The sequence below is a fragment of the Lytechinus variegatus genome, chromosome 17 (genome assembly GCF_018143015.1).
Source record: "Lytechinus variegatus isolate NC3 chromosome 17, Lvar_3.0, whole genome shotgun sequence".
Classification (NCBI taxonomy): Eukaryota; Metazoa; Echinodermata; class Echinoidea; order Temnopleuroida; family Toxopneustidae; genus Lytechinus; species Lytechinus variegatus.
In genome coordinates this window covers 17,371,883-17,389,989 of record NC_054756.1, presented here as the reverse complement: position 1 = coordinate 17,389,989, position 18,107 = coordinate 17,371,883, and the positions used below count along the sequence as shown (strand labels likewise).

At 36.5% G+C, this 18,107-nt stretch overlaps 1 protein-coding gene and 1 long non-coding RNA gene across 2 annotated transcripts in view; one reads left to right on the top strand and one right to left on the bottom strand.

Moving 5' to 3' along the window:
• Positions 1–1,980: 1,980 nt before the first annotated feature.
• LOC121431007 lies at positions 1,981–6,084 on the bottom strand. Its single transcript, XR_005972089.1, has 3 exons — positions 5,839–6,084; positions 4,518–4,618; positions 1,981–4,051 (listed from the first exon to the last, which is right to left on the bottom strand). It is a non-coding gene; the product is annotated as an uncharacterized LOC121431007 (long non-coding RNA).
• An 8,378-nt stretch (positions 6,085–14,462) lies between these two features.
• Positions 14,463–18,107, top strand: part of LOC121431278 — a gene marked incomplete at its 3' end in the record, with an annotated part of 27,635 nt that continues 23,990 nt past the window's right edge. Inside the window, exon 1 of the mRNA XM_041628787.1 lies at positions 14,463–14,698. Within this exon, the coding sequence (XP_041484721.1) occupies positions 14,500–14,698 (199 nt within the window). The remainder of the gene's footprint in view (positions 14,699–18,107) is intronic.

Below are 18,107 nucleotides of genomic sequence, written 5' to 3'. Positions count from 1 at the left end.
TCTTTATTTGAGAGTAAATTCCTTGTAAAATCAAGAAAAAATTCAGCTCATGAATATCAAGAAAACAAAAGCAGTTTGAAATGATTGGTTTATAAGCCTTTTTATTCTGAAACACAGTGAAATAAATATTCAAAGTATTCAAAATATGCAAGAGTGCCATCCATTTTCTTGCCCCATGTCTTCAAATCTTGACAAATTATTTGGCAAAACCTGATTTAGACATTTTAATTTGAAGTGCTCTTGCTCAACAATCATGCTGACCTTGTTGTGGAAATCAAAAATGACATAAAAGAAGAAAGGGAAACAAATATGGAGGTGAATTGAATATGAATAATTTGCCTCTGCTAGAGAAGGTAATTCTCTAAAAAAATATTCTTGTTGGCCTATAATTATCTGAGGTGGCAGATCACTGTACCACATTGTTTAAGGGAAAAAAAAGTTTTTGTCTGTGTTTAGTGTAACATTAGATGATTAATTTGAGATATCTCAAGAGTAAAAAAAAATCGAGAAGGCTCTCCCATTGGACAGTGTTATATATGCCATTGTGTTTACAACTCTCCATAGAGTAATAGCTCTATGCACTCTCCTGAAGATTTACAGCATAAATGAGAACTTGAAATAATAATAATGGTAGTGTAGTAGGTTTCACGGTACACTATGTATCTTTCTTGGCAAGTGTTGGTCCTGAAAAGGACCACCCAATTTCAGGACCAACACTTGCCCAAGAAAGATACATGGTGTACCGTGAAACCTACTACACTATTCTTCGCCATGGAAACCTTCAGATGTTATAATAATAATGGTGACTACTTATATAGCGGACAGGCCCACCTTTCGGTACTCATGGTGCTTTAAAAAGGCACTGCTATTATTATTACCCCGGCTAAGCTAGGCAACCGATTAAGGCGCACACAGCTTTTTGAGGAATTACTTTCTGCCGGTTCCCATTTACATCACCTGGGTCGAGTGCAGCACGCAGTGAATGAAACTGGGATTTGAACCCACGACCCTCTGTTTCAAAGTCCGGAGACTAATCCACTGGGCCACAACGCTCCAAATATAAATTTCTGATATGATTTCATTTGCAACTCCCATGTTTTCATGTTATTTATTCTCAGGGTAAAAGTTCTTGTGAGATTAACATCCCATACTTTAACTTGGCTTCGTTTTGATTTTCTATTAATTTATCCACATCTCATCAATTCTTTTCTTTTTCACTCTTTGTTTACCTTCTCTGTCTGTCGGTATCACCTTCTTACTCTGGTCTCCTCACTATCTGCGTCAGTCTTTGTCATCTTCTCTATGTCTTTCTATCACTCTTTATGTGTCTGTCCCTCCCTGTTCATGTGCGTCTCTTTCAATTGATCTATACGTCTTTCTTTCTTTCTTTATATTTCCATCTCTCCCCCTCCCTCCCTTTCTTTCTTTCTTTCTTTCTTTCCTTCCTTCCTTCCTTCCTTCCTTCCTTCTTTCTTTCTTTCTTTCCTTCCTTCTTTCTTTCTCTCTTTCTCTCTCTCTCTCTCTCTCTCTTTCTTTCTTTCTCTCTCTCTCTCTCTTCCACTCTCTGTTTATGTATTTCTGTCTGGTAAATTGCCAATCCGTCTACTGCCAGTCTACTTTCATTAGGTCTAACGAAAGTAGACCAACATTTCGTCTAACTACCATTTGGTCCAATTACCTTCTGGTCCAATCATCACTTTGTCTAATCATTTCTCCTATGACCATCTCGTCTCATAACCATTTTGTCTAATATCCATTTCATTTACACTTAATTTGCTGGTTATTAGACGAACTGGTGAGTGGACGAATAGGCAATTAGGCCATGTGGATAGTGGACGAACTAATGGTAGACCAAATAATAGTAGACGAGTTGGCAATTGGATGAATTGTGATTAGACGAATTGGAAATACACCGTCGGTTTCTTTCAGTTCTCATGTGTTCTGATTAATTCATTTCAAGCAGTACTTCTGATCCGCAAATGAGACTTTAGTACATAAGAATTTATTCACTTCGTATATACAAGTGTATGCCTTAAAAAAACATATCATACAATACAATATTCTAAACAAATTATATATCAATATGCACCATCATGAATATCCAAAACGTAAAATAACTTAAGTTTTGTGTGTGTTTTGTTATTATTGTCATTTGCATTGGTATTCCCTGAAACATTTGCCCGTCTATTACTGTAAGGATTCATTTTTTAGTCATGCCTGACTATTAAAGCTCAATAATGTTAATTCAAACATGTCAAAGGTTAGAATCTTCTCTACAGCGATTCTTAAATTCAATTGTCGATAGGGGTATTGTGAAATCGGGCTCTATATTACCCCCCCCCCACACACACATACACACACACCCTAACAGGCACACTCACATGGCTCCTGGTTTAGTCCAAACAATTCATATTCTAACTACTTACATGACACATAGAAGTTGATAAGCATAGATTTCTTGATTACGTATACAATGGCAATGAGTTAAATCAATTGTGATTCACTTTATCTAGCGCTATAGTAATCGGAAAGAAAAAGTATATCACTTTGTAATAATAAAATATAGTTCCATACACCATATAAAAATCTATGAAACATGAGAAAATGATGACATACAAGCATGTAGCTTATATACATCGTGTATATTTTGAGCATTTCAGGGTTCTTTACAGAATAGATTTTTTTGTTTAATTGTCATCTTTGGATTGGAGCGATATACATGTATGTGTTTTGGTAAACCAACCCGGAAACGAACACAACCAGATGTCAATATTGATATATGTTTTATAGGACAGGTGAATATTTATCGTGTAAATACTATAAACTGGAAACGCCGTAGTTAGATTTTATGATACACTTAAAATCAATGTACAGTGTGCATGTAATTGAACTTGAATTTTGTTGTGAAGATTATAACAAGGCGCAAATATTATAGCTAGGAACGCAGACAAGCCACTCACATTCCTGTTCAGAAGATTGGATCAATATCAATATCCCTTTAAGTGTGAACCTGCAAGATCAAATCTCTATAATCTTATCGTTAGTGGGGATAAAAACTTTTAGTAGAACATCAATCCTCTTTAAATAGGTAAAAGAAAATGACCCGTACTCAGGCATGAATATACTTTTTTACCCATCTGCAAATATGTTACAACTGTTGACAACTGAAACGAAGTGATAGCTGTACAAAGTTCACCGAAATTGCAAATGTTGATAGTCAGCTGAGTGAGCAAAACGCCTAGTCAATTCACCGTGCTGGCGTTAAAGATATGATCCGGGCTGAGAATAGTATGATTTAAACAGATGAAGAAAAATCGGACAAACAAAACACCGAAAATTTTATTAAAATCGGACAGGGCATAACAAAGTTGTGGCATTTTAAAGTTTTGCAATTTTCCGGGGAAATAGATCTCGCCAAGTATTCATGAATATCAATGAGCAAATTGTTATGTCATATCACCACTTGTTCTTTTGTTTTTTTTACTATAAGAAATCCGATTTATTCATTTTTTTCTACCAAGACTGAAAAGATCTCGGAGGAGCAACTGCCCCTCTCCCTTGCGTGCCAGGAGACTTCATTCATAAAAATATTGGTAAAAGTAATACGTGTCTGTATTATGTATGTGTCTGACCGACAAAAAAGTTAAATCTACCACAATTCTGATTGATAATGACCATTGTTATCGGGCGGACACAATTTGCCAACCGATAACTTTTACTTTGACCATACCTTTAAGAGTATTGGAGGAATAAAAAAAGGCCCATCTCCGGTACACAAATATTCTAAACTGAAAGTGGACACGGTGAAGGTCACAGGGCCCGTTCCCTCATGTTTTATTTGACAATGTTTTATTGCGTGTCTTGAAATATTTACAGTTGAAAAGAGTTGTTTGGTTTTAGAAACGCGTGTTCTCGACGTAGTCAAGTTCCCCTGGGTTTTCAATGTCTTCATCCTCGTTTTCATTGTCGTCATCATCCTGACTGGTGTAGACATATAACATGAAGAAGATCATACATAGAGGTATGATGATAAGGGCAAGGGCTTCCTTATCTGTAGGTAAAGAAAGACACGATGAGAGTTATAATCAGTCACAATGTTTATGTTTTCTTTTCTAGTGGAATACAGAGCCTCGTAATAGCTCAGCACAATATTTCAACAACTAAAAAATTAAAAATATGAATCAATCCCGTTTTAAATCACATTAACGCATGTTTGCAATGTTTTCATCAAAACTCTGGTATAGTTTTGCGAATTTCTGAAGACTATCTATTGGGCATATGCTGCCATAAGAAAATCTCGGCAGAAATTACGGGCATGGAGCACCTGTCAAAATAAAGCAAAACCTTTTGATCATAGGGACGTTCTCATCGAAAATATAGTCAGAAGTTTAAATGTATTATTTTCTTATTGCCACAAACATGACAAAGCAAAGTTTTAGCTTAGCCCAATACTACACACCCTCAGACACCCACATGCACATCCACACACAAAAGTAGAGTGATAAAAAGTTACATACTGATATTTTCTAGCGGTTCGGCTGAAACGAAACCTGGAACGATTGTCACCAAGAGTGAAAGAACCGTCATCCAAAACTTCATGATGAAGGCCTATTGAATTCTAAAATGAAAAAAAAATGGGCTGATATGGTAACAAAATAATTGTCAACGAGGGATGGGTAAGTGACAAAAGGGGACGAGGAATATCCTCACGTTATATAGGTATGACAGCAAAACGGTAAATCACTTAACGCTTAAATTTCTTTGATATTTCAGAAATACTTTGAGAATTTTCGACCTGCTTTGACTTTTCTATGTATTTTTTTATATAACTTGTGTAGAAGCCGTAGTGGTATTGACTCTCGCCTCGTAAACAGAGGGTCGTGTGTTCGAATCCCACCGCGGTCGCTGGCGTCCTTTGGAAAGGCGTTAATTCACACTTTCCCACTCACGACCCAGGCATGCCAGGTGCTAAATATAATGTGAAAGTCATTCTGTGTGCGCCTCATCGGCGATTGACTGGAATGCTCCCCAGGGAGTGGAGAATGTGCACACATTGTGTGCGGGAATGACTAATTACATCCGATGACCGGGGTAATAACATATCTGTAAATCGCTTGGTTCCGATGTATTAAGCGCTATATATATATATATATATATATATATATATATATATATATATATATATATATATATATATATATATATATATATACAATATTAATATTCATTATTATTAGTAGTAGTTTATGAGCTTGAACAACGTTTTCCCTTTGACTCAACCATTATGAGCGAATAAAAAGGGCATTAGGTCGATGCCTCTTTTTCATAGAATGACAATCCTGTTTTCAGATCCTTGAATTATACTTAAAAATACATCTGGTTTGAAATTACGATAACTATAAAGGCATATAGTCCAATTTAAAAGAGGTTCGAGCCTTATTAGCTTAATAACAAGACGGTCCCGCATGAAACTAATAATATCTGACTTAAACATAATAATAATGATTATAGTAGATGCTTATATAGCGAATAATATTCTACAGAATCTATATGCGCTCTACAGAGGAGGTAATTAAGTCTTATACAGGTATACTTAGAATAAAATACATAAATACTAAATGAAAGATTAACAAAACATTACAACATACCTATCCTAAACCAAATAATCTAACATGAGAACAAGTACGTTTTTAAAGATTTGAGAAAGGTGGAAGTACATGTGATGGCCCTCAGATTATTAGGCAGTTTATTCCATGTACATGTTTGCGAAAACTTATCACGCACATAGGCCATACAGATTTCCAATCGCTTTGTGAAGACATGTTTAATGAAACTTACCGCTTTCCAATATTAGAAATACAGTAGCGTTATCCTCTACTCTGGATCCCGAATAAACAAGTATACACTACTCCGATTTATTGCGTTTACAAAGGCCTGATTGTCATTATAATTTGCATGAACCTGGAAAGTTTAGGTGGGGTTCAAGCGTCCTAGCAAACTGAGGCCATTTTAAATACCATTTCGACAACACACTGGATGAATGCGCTATTGAAAAGCTACACCCACTATTTGTGGTATATGAAAAAGTAAGGAATGACAATTGCAACGGTTCGTTGCTTCTCTTCAAAAGAGAGGTTTCAACATAAAAGCAGACGAATAAATGCAGTTCGTCAACAGCGTGTGAATGATCATGAGCTATAATCGGCCTACATGCAAATCACAGTTAATAATAAAAATAATAAATAATATATACTGATTTATATAGCGCAGAAACTATGTGCATATATTCTTCTTCGCTGCAATTAATCCGACGACATTTTCTGTCCTGCCGTATTGAGCTATTCCGTCAAAGAATATATATTTATAAATCATATTGAGCTACATGTACAGATTTCTGTAGCAGATCGACGGGTGGGGGTGTTTAATCCCTATGGGGCCCAGGAAGCGAGGGAAGGCGATTTTTTTGGCCTGCATGCACCCATGCAAGTGCCCCGACCGGCCCTTAAAGTAACAAAATTACTACTTGAAGATGAAAAATAAACAAATTAAGGCATTTATCGTGACTTAATAAAAAATCAGTTTCGTAACAGCACTGAAAAAAATGAAAAAATTTCTCCCCTGACGAGCGAGGCACTTAAGCTTATCCTTCAAATTAGTGCGTCCATCTACGAGTATGGTCCATGCAACCTTGCAACTTATCTTTTGGTAAACGCTTTCACTTTTTTTTCTAGCAATACTGTATTTTTCATTGTTCAAGCAATGCGTAAATGCAGGGGCAGCTATCCGAGGGCAGGGGCAATGGGGGAAATGCTCCTTTAATTTACAGGACTGGTGTTCAGTGTCCTCAGTTTCATCTTAAAAGGTACCGTTTTGTGTGAATGAGCTGTAGTTACCATTCATCAGATAAGTTGTCATTCTTTAAAGCACTCTTTTCATTCCCCATGATGATTTTAAGAACCCCTGAAATGGCGTCATATGTTTCTCATTAGTCTGCGAGATACCTATGAGACACCGCTAAATCTTTCTTTTCCCATATATCAAAGGGCTGCTTCAGGCTTATGATAAACTGATTTGCACGGATAAAACCAGATAACAAAGCAGTGACAATTTCATAATACGAGTGACAAGAAAGTTATGATATTTTAAAATAAAAGGCCACCCCAGGCTGAAAATTTTATGAATTGAACGGAGAAAGTAAGATCAAACAATTAAAACACTGAAATTTTCATCCAAATCGGATAAGGAATGAAAAAAAGTAGTAATTTTTTTTGCCTTTTCTTTACTATATGTGAAACGGTTCTACGCATGATTTCATGAAAGAGAAAGAATAAGATGAGAAAGTTGTCCTTCGAATGGTTATTAGGGCTAATTGTCCTGGAAGGTAGTCGTCTGTCAGTACTGCCTTCATGGTAGTTGTCCTAAGATATTAGTTGTCCGTGGTATTTTTCCGGAGGATAGTTGTCTGTCGGTGGGGGTAGTTGTTCTGGCGGATCCATCAGCCAAGCTAATGAATATTCATGAGAGCGTACATAAATCATTAAATTGAATTTATTGAATTTCACATTAATTTAAATTAAAAAAAGGTGTACAAACCAGTATGTATCAAGCAGTGGGGGATAACAAAGGTAACAGTACTATATGGGTTACCCCCTTACAACCACAAACAGAGGTTTGCATGTACATACAAACTAAACACGTCACATTATAACTTTTTTTTTCATAAAACATTGCTAAGATATTAAACCTTGTAAAAACAGTAAACTCGTATTCCTTATTGAATATGTTAAAAAAACTTTAAAATTCTGTAACTTTCTCATTCGTTATCCGATTTTGATGAAATTTTCAGCATTTTGCGCGATGATATCTACAAGATACCTAATTAAAATCACGTTTATTCCTAAAACTTTGAAATAGACCATTGTGTGGTACAGAGAGGAAATTAATTGCTCGTTTAACCCAAGGGCCAAGGCTATTGGCCCTTCGATATTGTGCTGGTACTTCATAATTATCTATCCTAACACTCACACATACATTGTATATGTATATACATATATATATATATAGAGAGAGAGAGAGAGGGGGGGATGGAGGGAGGGGGGGGTGAGTTAGTTGAGGCCAGAAATTTACATACCCCCAGGAAATTCAAGGAAAATTTGACACTTGCAAAACACCATAACATTTACTGTCTTATGAAATATGGGTGCTATCATGACGAATTTGATATGCCCCCGATTGCGCGTTTCCGTTTTACACCCTGGCGAAGGCATTTTCCGGAAAAGTAGCCAAAAAGCGACTAGTGAAGAGTCTACGTCTACGTTTGTTTACATTATCAGCTGGGCGCGCGATCCAAAGTCCGCACAGAAGTTATCCGCAGAACATACCGTACTTGCAAGTGCAGCTGAGCTTATACTTTCCAGGTTCAATACGAATGTTTGCCTTGATCATTTGCCTTGCCGATTTGCTGATGTCTGTCTTTCTCTCTATCTGTCTATATATCTATCTCTCAAATTCTATCTCTATCTATCTATGTAACTGCAGTATCTATCTATCTAATAATCTTCTCTGTCTCTCATTCTTTATCTAACATCTATCTATCTCAAATTCTCTATCTCTCTCTATCTATCCATCCATCTGTCTGTCTTTCTCTATTTCTCTCTCTCTACCTACCTATGTAACTACAGTATCTATCTGTTAATTTGTCGCTCTTCTCTCTCATTCTCGATCTATCTGACATCTATCTCTCAAATTCTCTATCTATCTCTCTATCCATCTATCTATCCATCTGTCTGTCTTTCTCTATTTCTCTCTATCTATTTATCTATTTTTTAACTAGAGTATCTATCTATCTGTTAATTTGTTAATAATCTTCTCTGTCTCTCTCATTCTTTAATTATCTATTTAATATCTCTCTCTCTCTCTCTCTCTCTATCTATCTATCCATCTGTCTGTCTTTCTCTTATTCTCTCTATCTATTTTTTTAACTTATCTATCTGTTAATTTGTTAATATTCTTTGTCTCTCTCCCTTTTTATCTATCTAACATCTATCTATCTCTCATCTATCTATCTCTATCTATCTATCCATCTGTCTGTCTTTCTCTATTTCTCTCTATCTATATATCTATCTATGTATCTATCTATCTGTTAATTTGTCTATCTTCTCTGTCTCTCTCATTCTTTATCTTTCTATCTATCTAACATCTATCTATCTGTCTCTCAAATTCTCTATCTCTCTCCTTATCTAGCATCTGTCTGTCTTTTTTCTCTCTTCCTCTTTGTCCGTCCATATTTCTATCTACATATCTCTCTCTATCTATATCTATCTATCCTTCTCTCTCTCTTTCTCTCTCCCTCTATATATCGACCTCTCTGTCTCTCTCCCCTCTCTCTATTTATCTATCCATCCATCTCTCCCTCTCTCTATTTCTATCTATCTATCTATCTATCTGTCTATCTTGTCTCTATCTATTTATCAGTCTTCTATCTATCTTTCGGCAGCTTCTAAGTGTATCAATCCACCAAACTTCAATTTGTCTTTCCATTATAAGTATATGTTTATTTTGATTTTGTCTGTCATTCTATTCATTTAGTTAATAATTTATTTTTAGAAAAAAAAACCTCATAAACAACGCGACTGCAAAAGCATGTTCGGATTTCACTCCTGACTGCCGCTCTCTCTGTACATGAAGTGCCGAGGAACTCTGTGCTCTGATCAGTAACTGTGCAAATTGCATGCGGTGGTGGACTCGCCTGTGTCGCACGCTGCATGCAACCAGCGACGTGTGTAGACTCTTCACTAGTCGCTTTTTGGCTACTTTTCCGGAAAATGCCTTCGCCAGGGTGTAAAACGGAAACGCGCCCCCCGATTGCTTTGTCATCGGAGCTGAAAAATATTTAGGTGTCATTTATCCCCCCAAAAAAAAATCTTCATATTTTAGACAAATTGAAAATAAAAACTTGACAAACATTTCAGATTACACTTTTTTGTTCAGTGATGACAAATCATAATAGAAAATGCAATATAATTCATAAAGTTGACATAAATATATTTCCATGAAACGATGTTTGAAAATACAATAAAAATATGTACATTTGGCACAAACTTTTTTTTTTTCTTCTTGGAAAATTCTTCCTGAAATATACTCTAATCCAATCATGAGAAAGAGAGAGAGAAAGAGGGGGGGGGTGACTGAAGCCCGTGCGTTGTGTGTAAACGTCTCTCCCGTGTTTCATAGATGCAGGCTATGTTACAATGGAAAACACTCCGTCCCTCGGATAGGACGTTAAATGGAGGCCCCGTGCAGAGGAGAGTCACCACCTCTGCACGTTAAGAACCTACTGCACTATTCGTATAAGAGTAAGGGAAAACCCCGGTGTAGTGGTCCACCTACATCCCCCAATCAGTTATATCGGGAGGAGAGACCTGCGGGTCATAGTGATTAAGTTCGCTTTTCGCCTCTCAGGCACAGGTGACGCCAAACAAATAATAATAAGAGCTTATTAATACGCTATTTCATTTGACACCAAATTCGTCATGGTAGTATTTATACTTCTGAAGATATAGCTAAAGGAGAATGAAACCTTTGGAACAAGATAGCTTGTGTGAACAAAGAAAAATCAAAGAAACAGATCAACAAAAGTTTGAGAAAAATCGGACAAATATTGAGAAAGTTATGAGCATTTGAATATCGCGATCACTAATGCTAAGGAGATCCTCAAATTGACAATGCGACAAAGGTGTGTGATGTCACTTGTGAACAACTCTCCCCACTACTTTAGTATATATTTCACTTAAATTGCCTCTTTTATCACATCTATCAGTAGATCATGTGTTCTTTCTAGAGGAGGGCATGCAATACAGATTTTTAAAGAATACATCATGGATAAAGAGTTTGTATCATAATAAGAAAAACAAAAAGAGATATATAAATATATATATATTTATACTTCTGAAGATATAGCTTTAGTTTATAGTCCATCGAAGGGAAAGTTGTTCACATGTTACATAACCCATCCTTGTCGCATTGCCAATGGGAGGATCTCCATAGCATTAGTGATTGCAATATTCAAATGCTCATAACTTTCTCATTAATTGTCCGATTTTCCCAAGCTTTCTTGGTTCTTATTCTTTGATTTTTCTATTTCGACACACGCCTACTTGTTATAAAGGTTCAATTTCCCCTTTAATTTTGCGATGTTTGGCAACGCACACATCAGGCGCGGATCCAGGAGGGGGCCGAGCCGGCCCCGCCCCCCCCCCTATTTTTTGACAACCTGCAGAAAAAAGTGTACTCTTTATCTTAATAGTAACTACGAAAAACAGAAAGAAAAGTATGAAAGAGGTATTATACCCATGATGTGCAATTTACAGCCTCGTAACGGCCGGCCCGACCCCGAAAGGAAACAAGAAAAAGATGAGGGAAAGAATTGAAAAATAGACTTAATATCAAAATTTTCGCTAGTGCTTCGCGCTCGCATTGCCTGTGTAATGAATCCCATTTAAGAGGATTAAATGACACTTCATATATCCAGTTCTGAAATCAATTTGCATACAATATTTTAGCTCGCACATCAAGCTTTCATTATTTTGATTTACACAAATTGTTATATCAAAATTTTCAGCTCGCGCTGCGCGCTCGCATCTTTTGATTTGTGAGATACCTATCCTGTTTGGAAATTCTTGCCAAAATTTGTCAAAATGCTTCTTTATTATGTCAGTATAAAAAAAATTAAGCTCGTGCTTTGCGCTCGCATTTAATTGTTTCAGACACACAGCTTGTTGTTTATTTCAATAAAAACGCGCTTAGACTGTCCCGAGTTTTCAGGTCGGAATATCAAAAATTTTGAGCTCGCGCTTCGCACTATCATTATTTAATTGGTGATACTTGTATCCTCTTCATTAATCACAAAAACAGTCCTAATTGATTCCCTTTTCACGTGACTATAATAAAATTTCGGCTCGCGCTTCGCGCTCGCATTGTTTAGTTGGATACTTATCTTTGTACAAGATTATAAAACTGCTCAGAATCTTCAGTTCTAAGGACATAATATATCAAAGAATTTTAACTCGCCCTTCGCTTTCGCATTATATAATAAGACCACATGAGATACCTTATCTTGTTTATAACAATAAAAACTTACATATACTTAAGACTTCAGTCTTTAGTTAGGATAACCCCCTGAAATCCCCCCCCCCACAAAAAAAAATAAATAAAAAAAATAAGATTATAGCGGCCAATCGAGAAAAATGTTGATGAAAATTTTTTCGGCTCCCCCCCTATTGGCGAAAGCTGGATCCGCCCCTGCACATTTAATTGAAACTTGTAAACTTTTTTACTTTTTTACCCCAGACAAAAAAAAAATTTGTGTTCGCGTAAGCACGAACAAAACCAAATTATTTTAATAGCATTTGAAGGATAAGACTCCAGAGCATGTATTGACACCAAAATATTGAGATCATAATTTGAAACAAAAATTTTACAGACTTTTCATTTCTATACCATTTTTTCATACGCACTGTAGAACTTGGGAAATTATTTAGAGATTTACTTAACTGTACAGCGGAGAATTCTCTATTTATGCATAAAATAATTTATTAAAAATGAATTTAAATAAGTTATGAAAAATCAGCAATACACCTTTCAACTGTATGCACACACACCCTCACATGCAAATTGACTAGTGCTTTTCTGAAAACTAAACATGAGTTTTATCAGCAATAGTTATGAAATAATATCTCATGATTAATTCACCTTCAACAAAATAACCAGGGGGCCATTTCATAAAACTGCTTGCAACAACTATTTTGCCAAAAGAAAACAGCTTAAAGCTACTGAACTCATTCGGTTTGAATGGCTGATAGTGAATTTGATAAAGAAGTTATGTATTGTTTTGTCGCTAGTCTATATAAAACGGTACCCATGGGACTTTGTGCCAGTGATCATGACAATGTCCCTTTCACTGGCGTACCTAGGATTTTACAAAAGGGGGGCAAATTTTTTGGAGGATATTTCATCCGCGAAAAAAATCGTCAAGCAAAAAACAAAAGAACAAAAAAGGGTCTTTAGGTTCAAAACAGGGGGCACACGTCTGTTTTCATTGCATTTTTACATTACAAATTATATTGATTTTGCTTCTAAGGGGGGGACGTCCCCCGGATGAGCTATTACTCATCAGGGGGGGGGGATCTGCCCCCCCCCCGGTACACTTGTGCCCACTTTGTTTTAATATACAGTGCGTCCCAGAAAAAACGAAACCGAGATTTAATGATGATTTATCATAACTTAATCATAAATAAAATAGACAAATGACCTTCCAACGTATAGCATCTCCTCTTTCATCTGATACTACTTAGATTATTCCTCATTAACGCATGAGTGAGCAAAAACAATTCAAAGAAAGAGATTCAAAGATGCCAAAAACTCATTTTGCGGGGGGTATCTTTATACCTCAATCACAAAAAATGGTCAAGAAGTAAAAAAGTTATGATCCCTCGAAACAATGCTTGTGTTTTCTCCAGTTTCCCACAGAAGCTAACGCACGGTAACAAAAGAGTTAATGCATGGCTGATCGTCAACAAAACGGAGCGTCGAGTGAGTTTGAACGCGAGCCTGTAAAACATCTTCATTTTATGAAATTATTGAAATTCAAGCCTCATTTCAAATAACCAGAACTTTGTTATTCCTTGACCATTTTCTGTAATTGAGGTATCAAATTAAAGAGCAGATATTGAGCTTTTTAAAAATGTGGTTTCCGTTTTAAAACCCAGATATGGCCCGCCAAGTGACTTTTTGGTATCCCCTTTTCAAATTGTTTTTGCTCACTCATGCGTGAATGAGAAAAATTTAAGTAATTCTAGGTGAAAGAGGAGATTCTAAGCTTTAAAATGGTAGGTAATTTGTCTATTGTATTTGTGGTTAAGTTATGATAAATCATCGATAAATCTTCGTTTATTGTGGGACGCACTGTAGAATTAATGTTAACTTGCCAAAACCTGATGATCTGTAGTTCTGTAAGAACTCGGGTAGGCTTTTCACCTCAACAAATATTAAAATAAGAAACCCAGGCTTTCGTCTTTGGTTCTTTTAGGACCTTGTCACACGTGAATCTTGAATCATCATTGTAATAATGACTGCGATTCTAATCGTAACTGTGATTTAACGCTCGTGATTCTAATCATTGGCTTGGTTTCACACGTGCTAAATATTCGTCATTAGCCTTATTTTTTTCACTGAAATCATCATTCAGATTACGATTTCTTTTAAAGGAATGAAAGGGCGGTTTGAACAGTATACTGACTTTTAGCAAAGGGCTATGTTTAAATCATGACTTCCATTCGACGTTGTCCGCAAATGACAATCATGACAATAGGATCATTGAAGGATTAAAGGAAAGCCTGCACGCACTTAGGGATTTCGAATATAGCGAGGAACGTTTCACCGACCCATTTGCTGTGTTACTTATATCCAGATGGGGAGTTTAAAACAGTCGGTGAATCTATCATGGCCGGTAACCTTTGTAAAATCGTAACTTCTCAGAGTTTTCCTATTGTGTTAATAACGTTTATCAGGGCATGTGGTCATGTAGGGATTATTAAGACAATGGGTATCTACTTGGAAGATATCAACCTGAGTCTCAGAACGACACCAACTGACATAGGAATCGCTCTTGGTCTTCTTAGTGCCTTCAGCAATTTTCCAGGTGAGAACAATCAATTGATCTTTAACGGGAAAGTTCAGCATGACAGAAAGTTTGTTGTTATAAAAATGATTCGCCTACAAATATTGGTAGGGTTTGAGGAAAAAACATCAAAGATTAACAGGCACTGGCGTAAATCCGTATTGATGGGTGGGGGGGATGACTGAAATATTTTGGCAATTTTTTTGCAATCATGTTTTTAGATATGCAAGGAATTGTCATTGATATGTCCACACTGGCGTTCCGTGGGTCACGGCATTGTGGTGGCACCAGCAAATTTTTTGAATCACTGAGTGAGCGCGCGAAGTGCGAGCTGAGTTATATTCACACCTAAAAAAGGACATTATAATCAAATTTATATGTAATCATGATAGGTACATGCCTTGCTAAACAATGCGAGCGCTAAGCGCGAGCTGAAATTTTCGTATATTTTTACAACAAACAGCGAGATTTTAAGGAATATATTTTAGGAATCCTTAAGAGTATGCATATCTCACCATAGTCATCTAATGCGAGTGCCAAGCGCTTGCTGATTTTATTAGAATTACATCTGAACACATGTAACACTCTTTGTAGTCATTGCAACATCATGATTATCATACGCATCTCACCAATCAAATATGGCGAGCGCGAAGCGCGAGCTGAAAATTTAGATAATTCAGACCTGAAGTGGGGCATTCTAAGGTTTCTTTGTAGGAATTAACTAGGACCATATAGGTATTTCATTACCAATTGATGCGAGCGCGAAGCGTGAGCTGAAAATTTTTCATATTCAGATCAGAAGAAGGGACATTTTAAGGACTGATTTTAGGAATTCACGAAGAGCAGACATATATCACCAATGCACTAATGCGAACGTAATCACGGACAGGAAATGTTTATATACGGAGACCTTAACATGGGGCAATCACTTTTTGAGTCATGTAAAGGTAAAAGAAGCATAATATTATGTCAATATATGATAACTCAAGTGCTAGAAAATATATTTGGTTTATATTGACTTGAAAACATGATGTTTTAGTACAACAGGATTATATATCTTGTTAAACAGACAATGCGAGCACTAGGAACAATGAAGACGTAGGCCCTGGGCAAATTATGTTTCATATAAAAGTCATGCTAGAAATGTTTCTTATGTAATGTACTAGTAACATAAATAATTATAATATAACATTATGATGAATTATATTTTCTTCTTTCCCCACTGCGTTTCTCTTCCTTTCTCCCTCATTTCTCCTTTTCCCCGTTTTTTTTTTTTTTTTTTTTTTTTTTGGGGGGGGGGGGTGGTCAGCCGATGGGGGAATGTGCCCCAATGCCCCTCCGATATCTTTTTTACCCCATGATGGTTTAATGGTTTTATTAGAGATTACTTTCAAAATGTTTTGACATTCCATCTTAATCCCTCCCCCCAAAACCCCAACATTGATGAATTGGAAGAAACGGGGGTTTCTCTTCAATGTTATAATAAGGACAAAAGTATTTCGATTGCAAATGGTGAACTGGCTCTTTATTTGCATTTTATGATCCAATGATATTGTTTTATTATTTTGTTAAGCGGTATTTTAAGAAGAATTTTCACCAACAAAACAATTATCTCTTGTGATTTTTTTTTTCATTTCTTCCGTAAAAGTGGGGGGATGTTTGTACAGGCCACCCCCCCCCTCCTCGAAAAGTGTGGGGGGATATATCCCCCTCCCCGGGATTTACGCCAGTGTTAACAGGGGCGGGTGCAGCTTTAGCCAATGGGGCCGGAAGTCGAAAAAATAACCCATATTTTACCCGATCGGCCACTCAAAGTTGATTTTTGTTTCTTTGAAGGGGTAGTCCTAATAATCACTTCCTAGCTTTATTCTTATAAAACAAAACAATATATATAACAATCTCATGAGCCCGTATTAAATAGAGCGAGTGCGAGATTTTTTTCAATTGTTAATCCTGAACAAGATGCACAAGTTAATTAAATAATTATTGCGAGTGCGAAGTGCAAGCAGAAAATTCAAATAAATGTTCGGGCATAATAAAAGGACCTGTTAAGGACCGTCTCCAGTCAGCCAAGAATATTTGCAAATTGCCCCTAAGCGGTTAAAGAAGACTACTTCAACAATCAAATAACACGAGCACGAAGCAAGCTGAAATTTTTTAAATAAACTATCATGAAAAAGGATTCACATTTACTATACGGCGGCCGTACGACTACCTTAGCTGGTACAAAAAATGTTAAAACAGCTGTTTTTGATTCGCCGCATGGCGCGCCGTAGAGCAAATGTGACCGAGGTATTACCAGAAATAGTTGCGAGTGCGAATCGCGAGCAGAAATGTGTATATACTAATTCCGCTTCTAAGAGTTTTCATTTTTCGCTTCTTCTTTTGTTTTTCTTATTCTCTCCCTTTTTGTGCACGGCCATTTGAGGGGGGGGGGGGGCAGCTGCTTTGCCCTCTGGATCTGCCTAAGTACTGTATACTTACCTGAAATAATTAATAATTGACATTTTTAAGGATTTATTTACGTTGGATCTACAGTGCGTCTCAAAAAAACTATACACTTTTGAAAGGGCTGCCAAACAAAAAATATGTCACATTTATTGGGGGAAAATATATGTATATATGGAAAGCCAATTGAGTCAACTTTAAGATGACACAAAAAAGTTTGAAAACTATTCATGCTTAAGTGAGCACTACCCATTTTTGTGCACGGCCATTTGAGGGGGGGGGGCAGCTGCTTTGCCCTCTGGATCTGCCTAAGTACTGTATACTTACCTGAAATAATTAATAATTGACATTTTTAAGGATTTATTTACGTTGGATCTACAGTGCGTCTCAAAAAAACTATACACTTTTGAAAGGGCTGCCAAACAAAAAATATGTCACATTTATTGGGGGAAAATATATGTATATATGGAAAGCCAATTGAGTCAACTTTGAGATGACACAAAAAAGTTTGAAAACTATTCATGCTTAAGTGAGCACTACCCATTTAAACAAAGGGTATGAAAATGGGTGCAAAGGTAACAATGGCAGAGGTAATAATGGCAAAGGTAAAAATGGCAGAGGTAATAATGGCAGAGGTAATAATGGCAGAGGTGAGAATGGCAAAGGTAAAAATGGCAGAGGTATATGGCAGAGGTAAAAATGGCAGAGGTATTATGGCAGCGGTAAAAATGGCAGAGCTAATTGCAGAGGTAAGAATGACAGAGGTATACATGGCCAGTCTTAAACCCCCATACCATAAATCCAAAAGCCCTTCCATGTACAGTAGATTAGATACGAAAGGTTTTGAGAAGAAAATAAGAATTGTAATGTTTGACTAAAGGGTAACATTTTCTTATTTGTTTATCTGGCTTGAAAAAATAGAAATTGTTAAGGTCTTCGTTTGATAATCACATCTTTATGGAATACACGAAGTAAAAAGGAA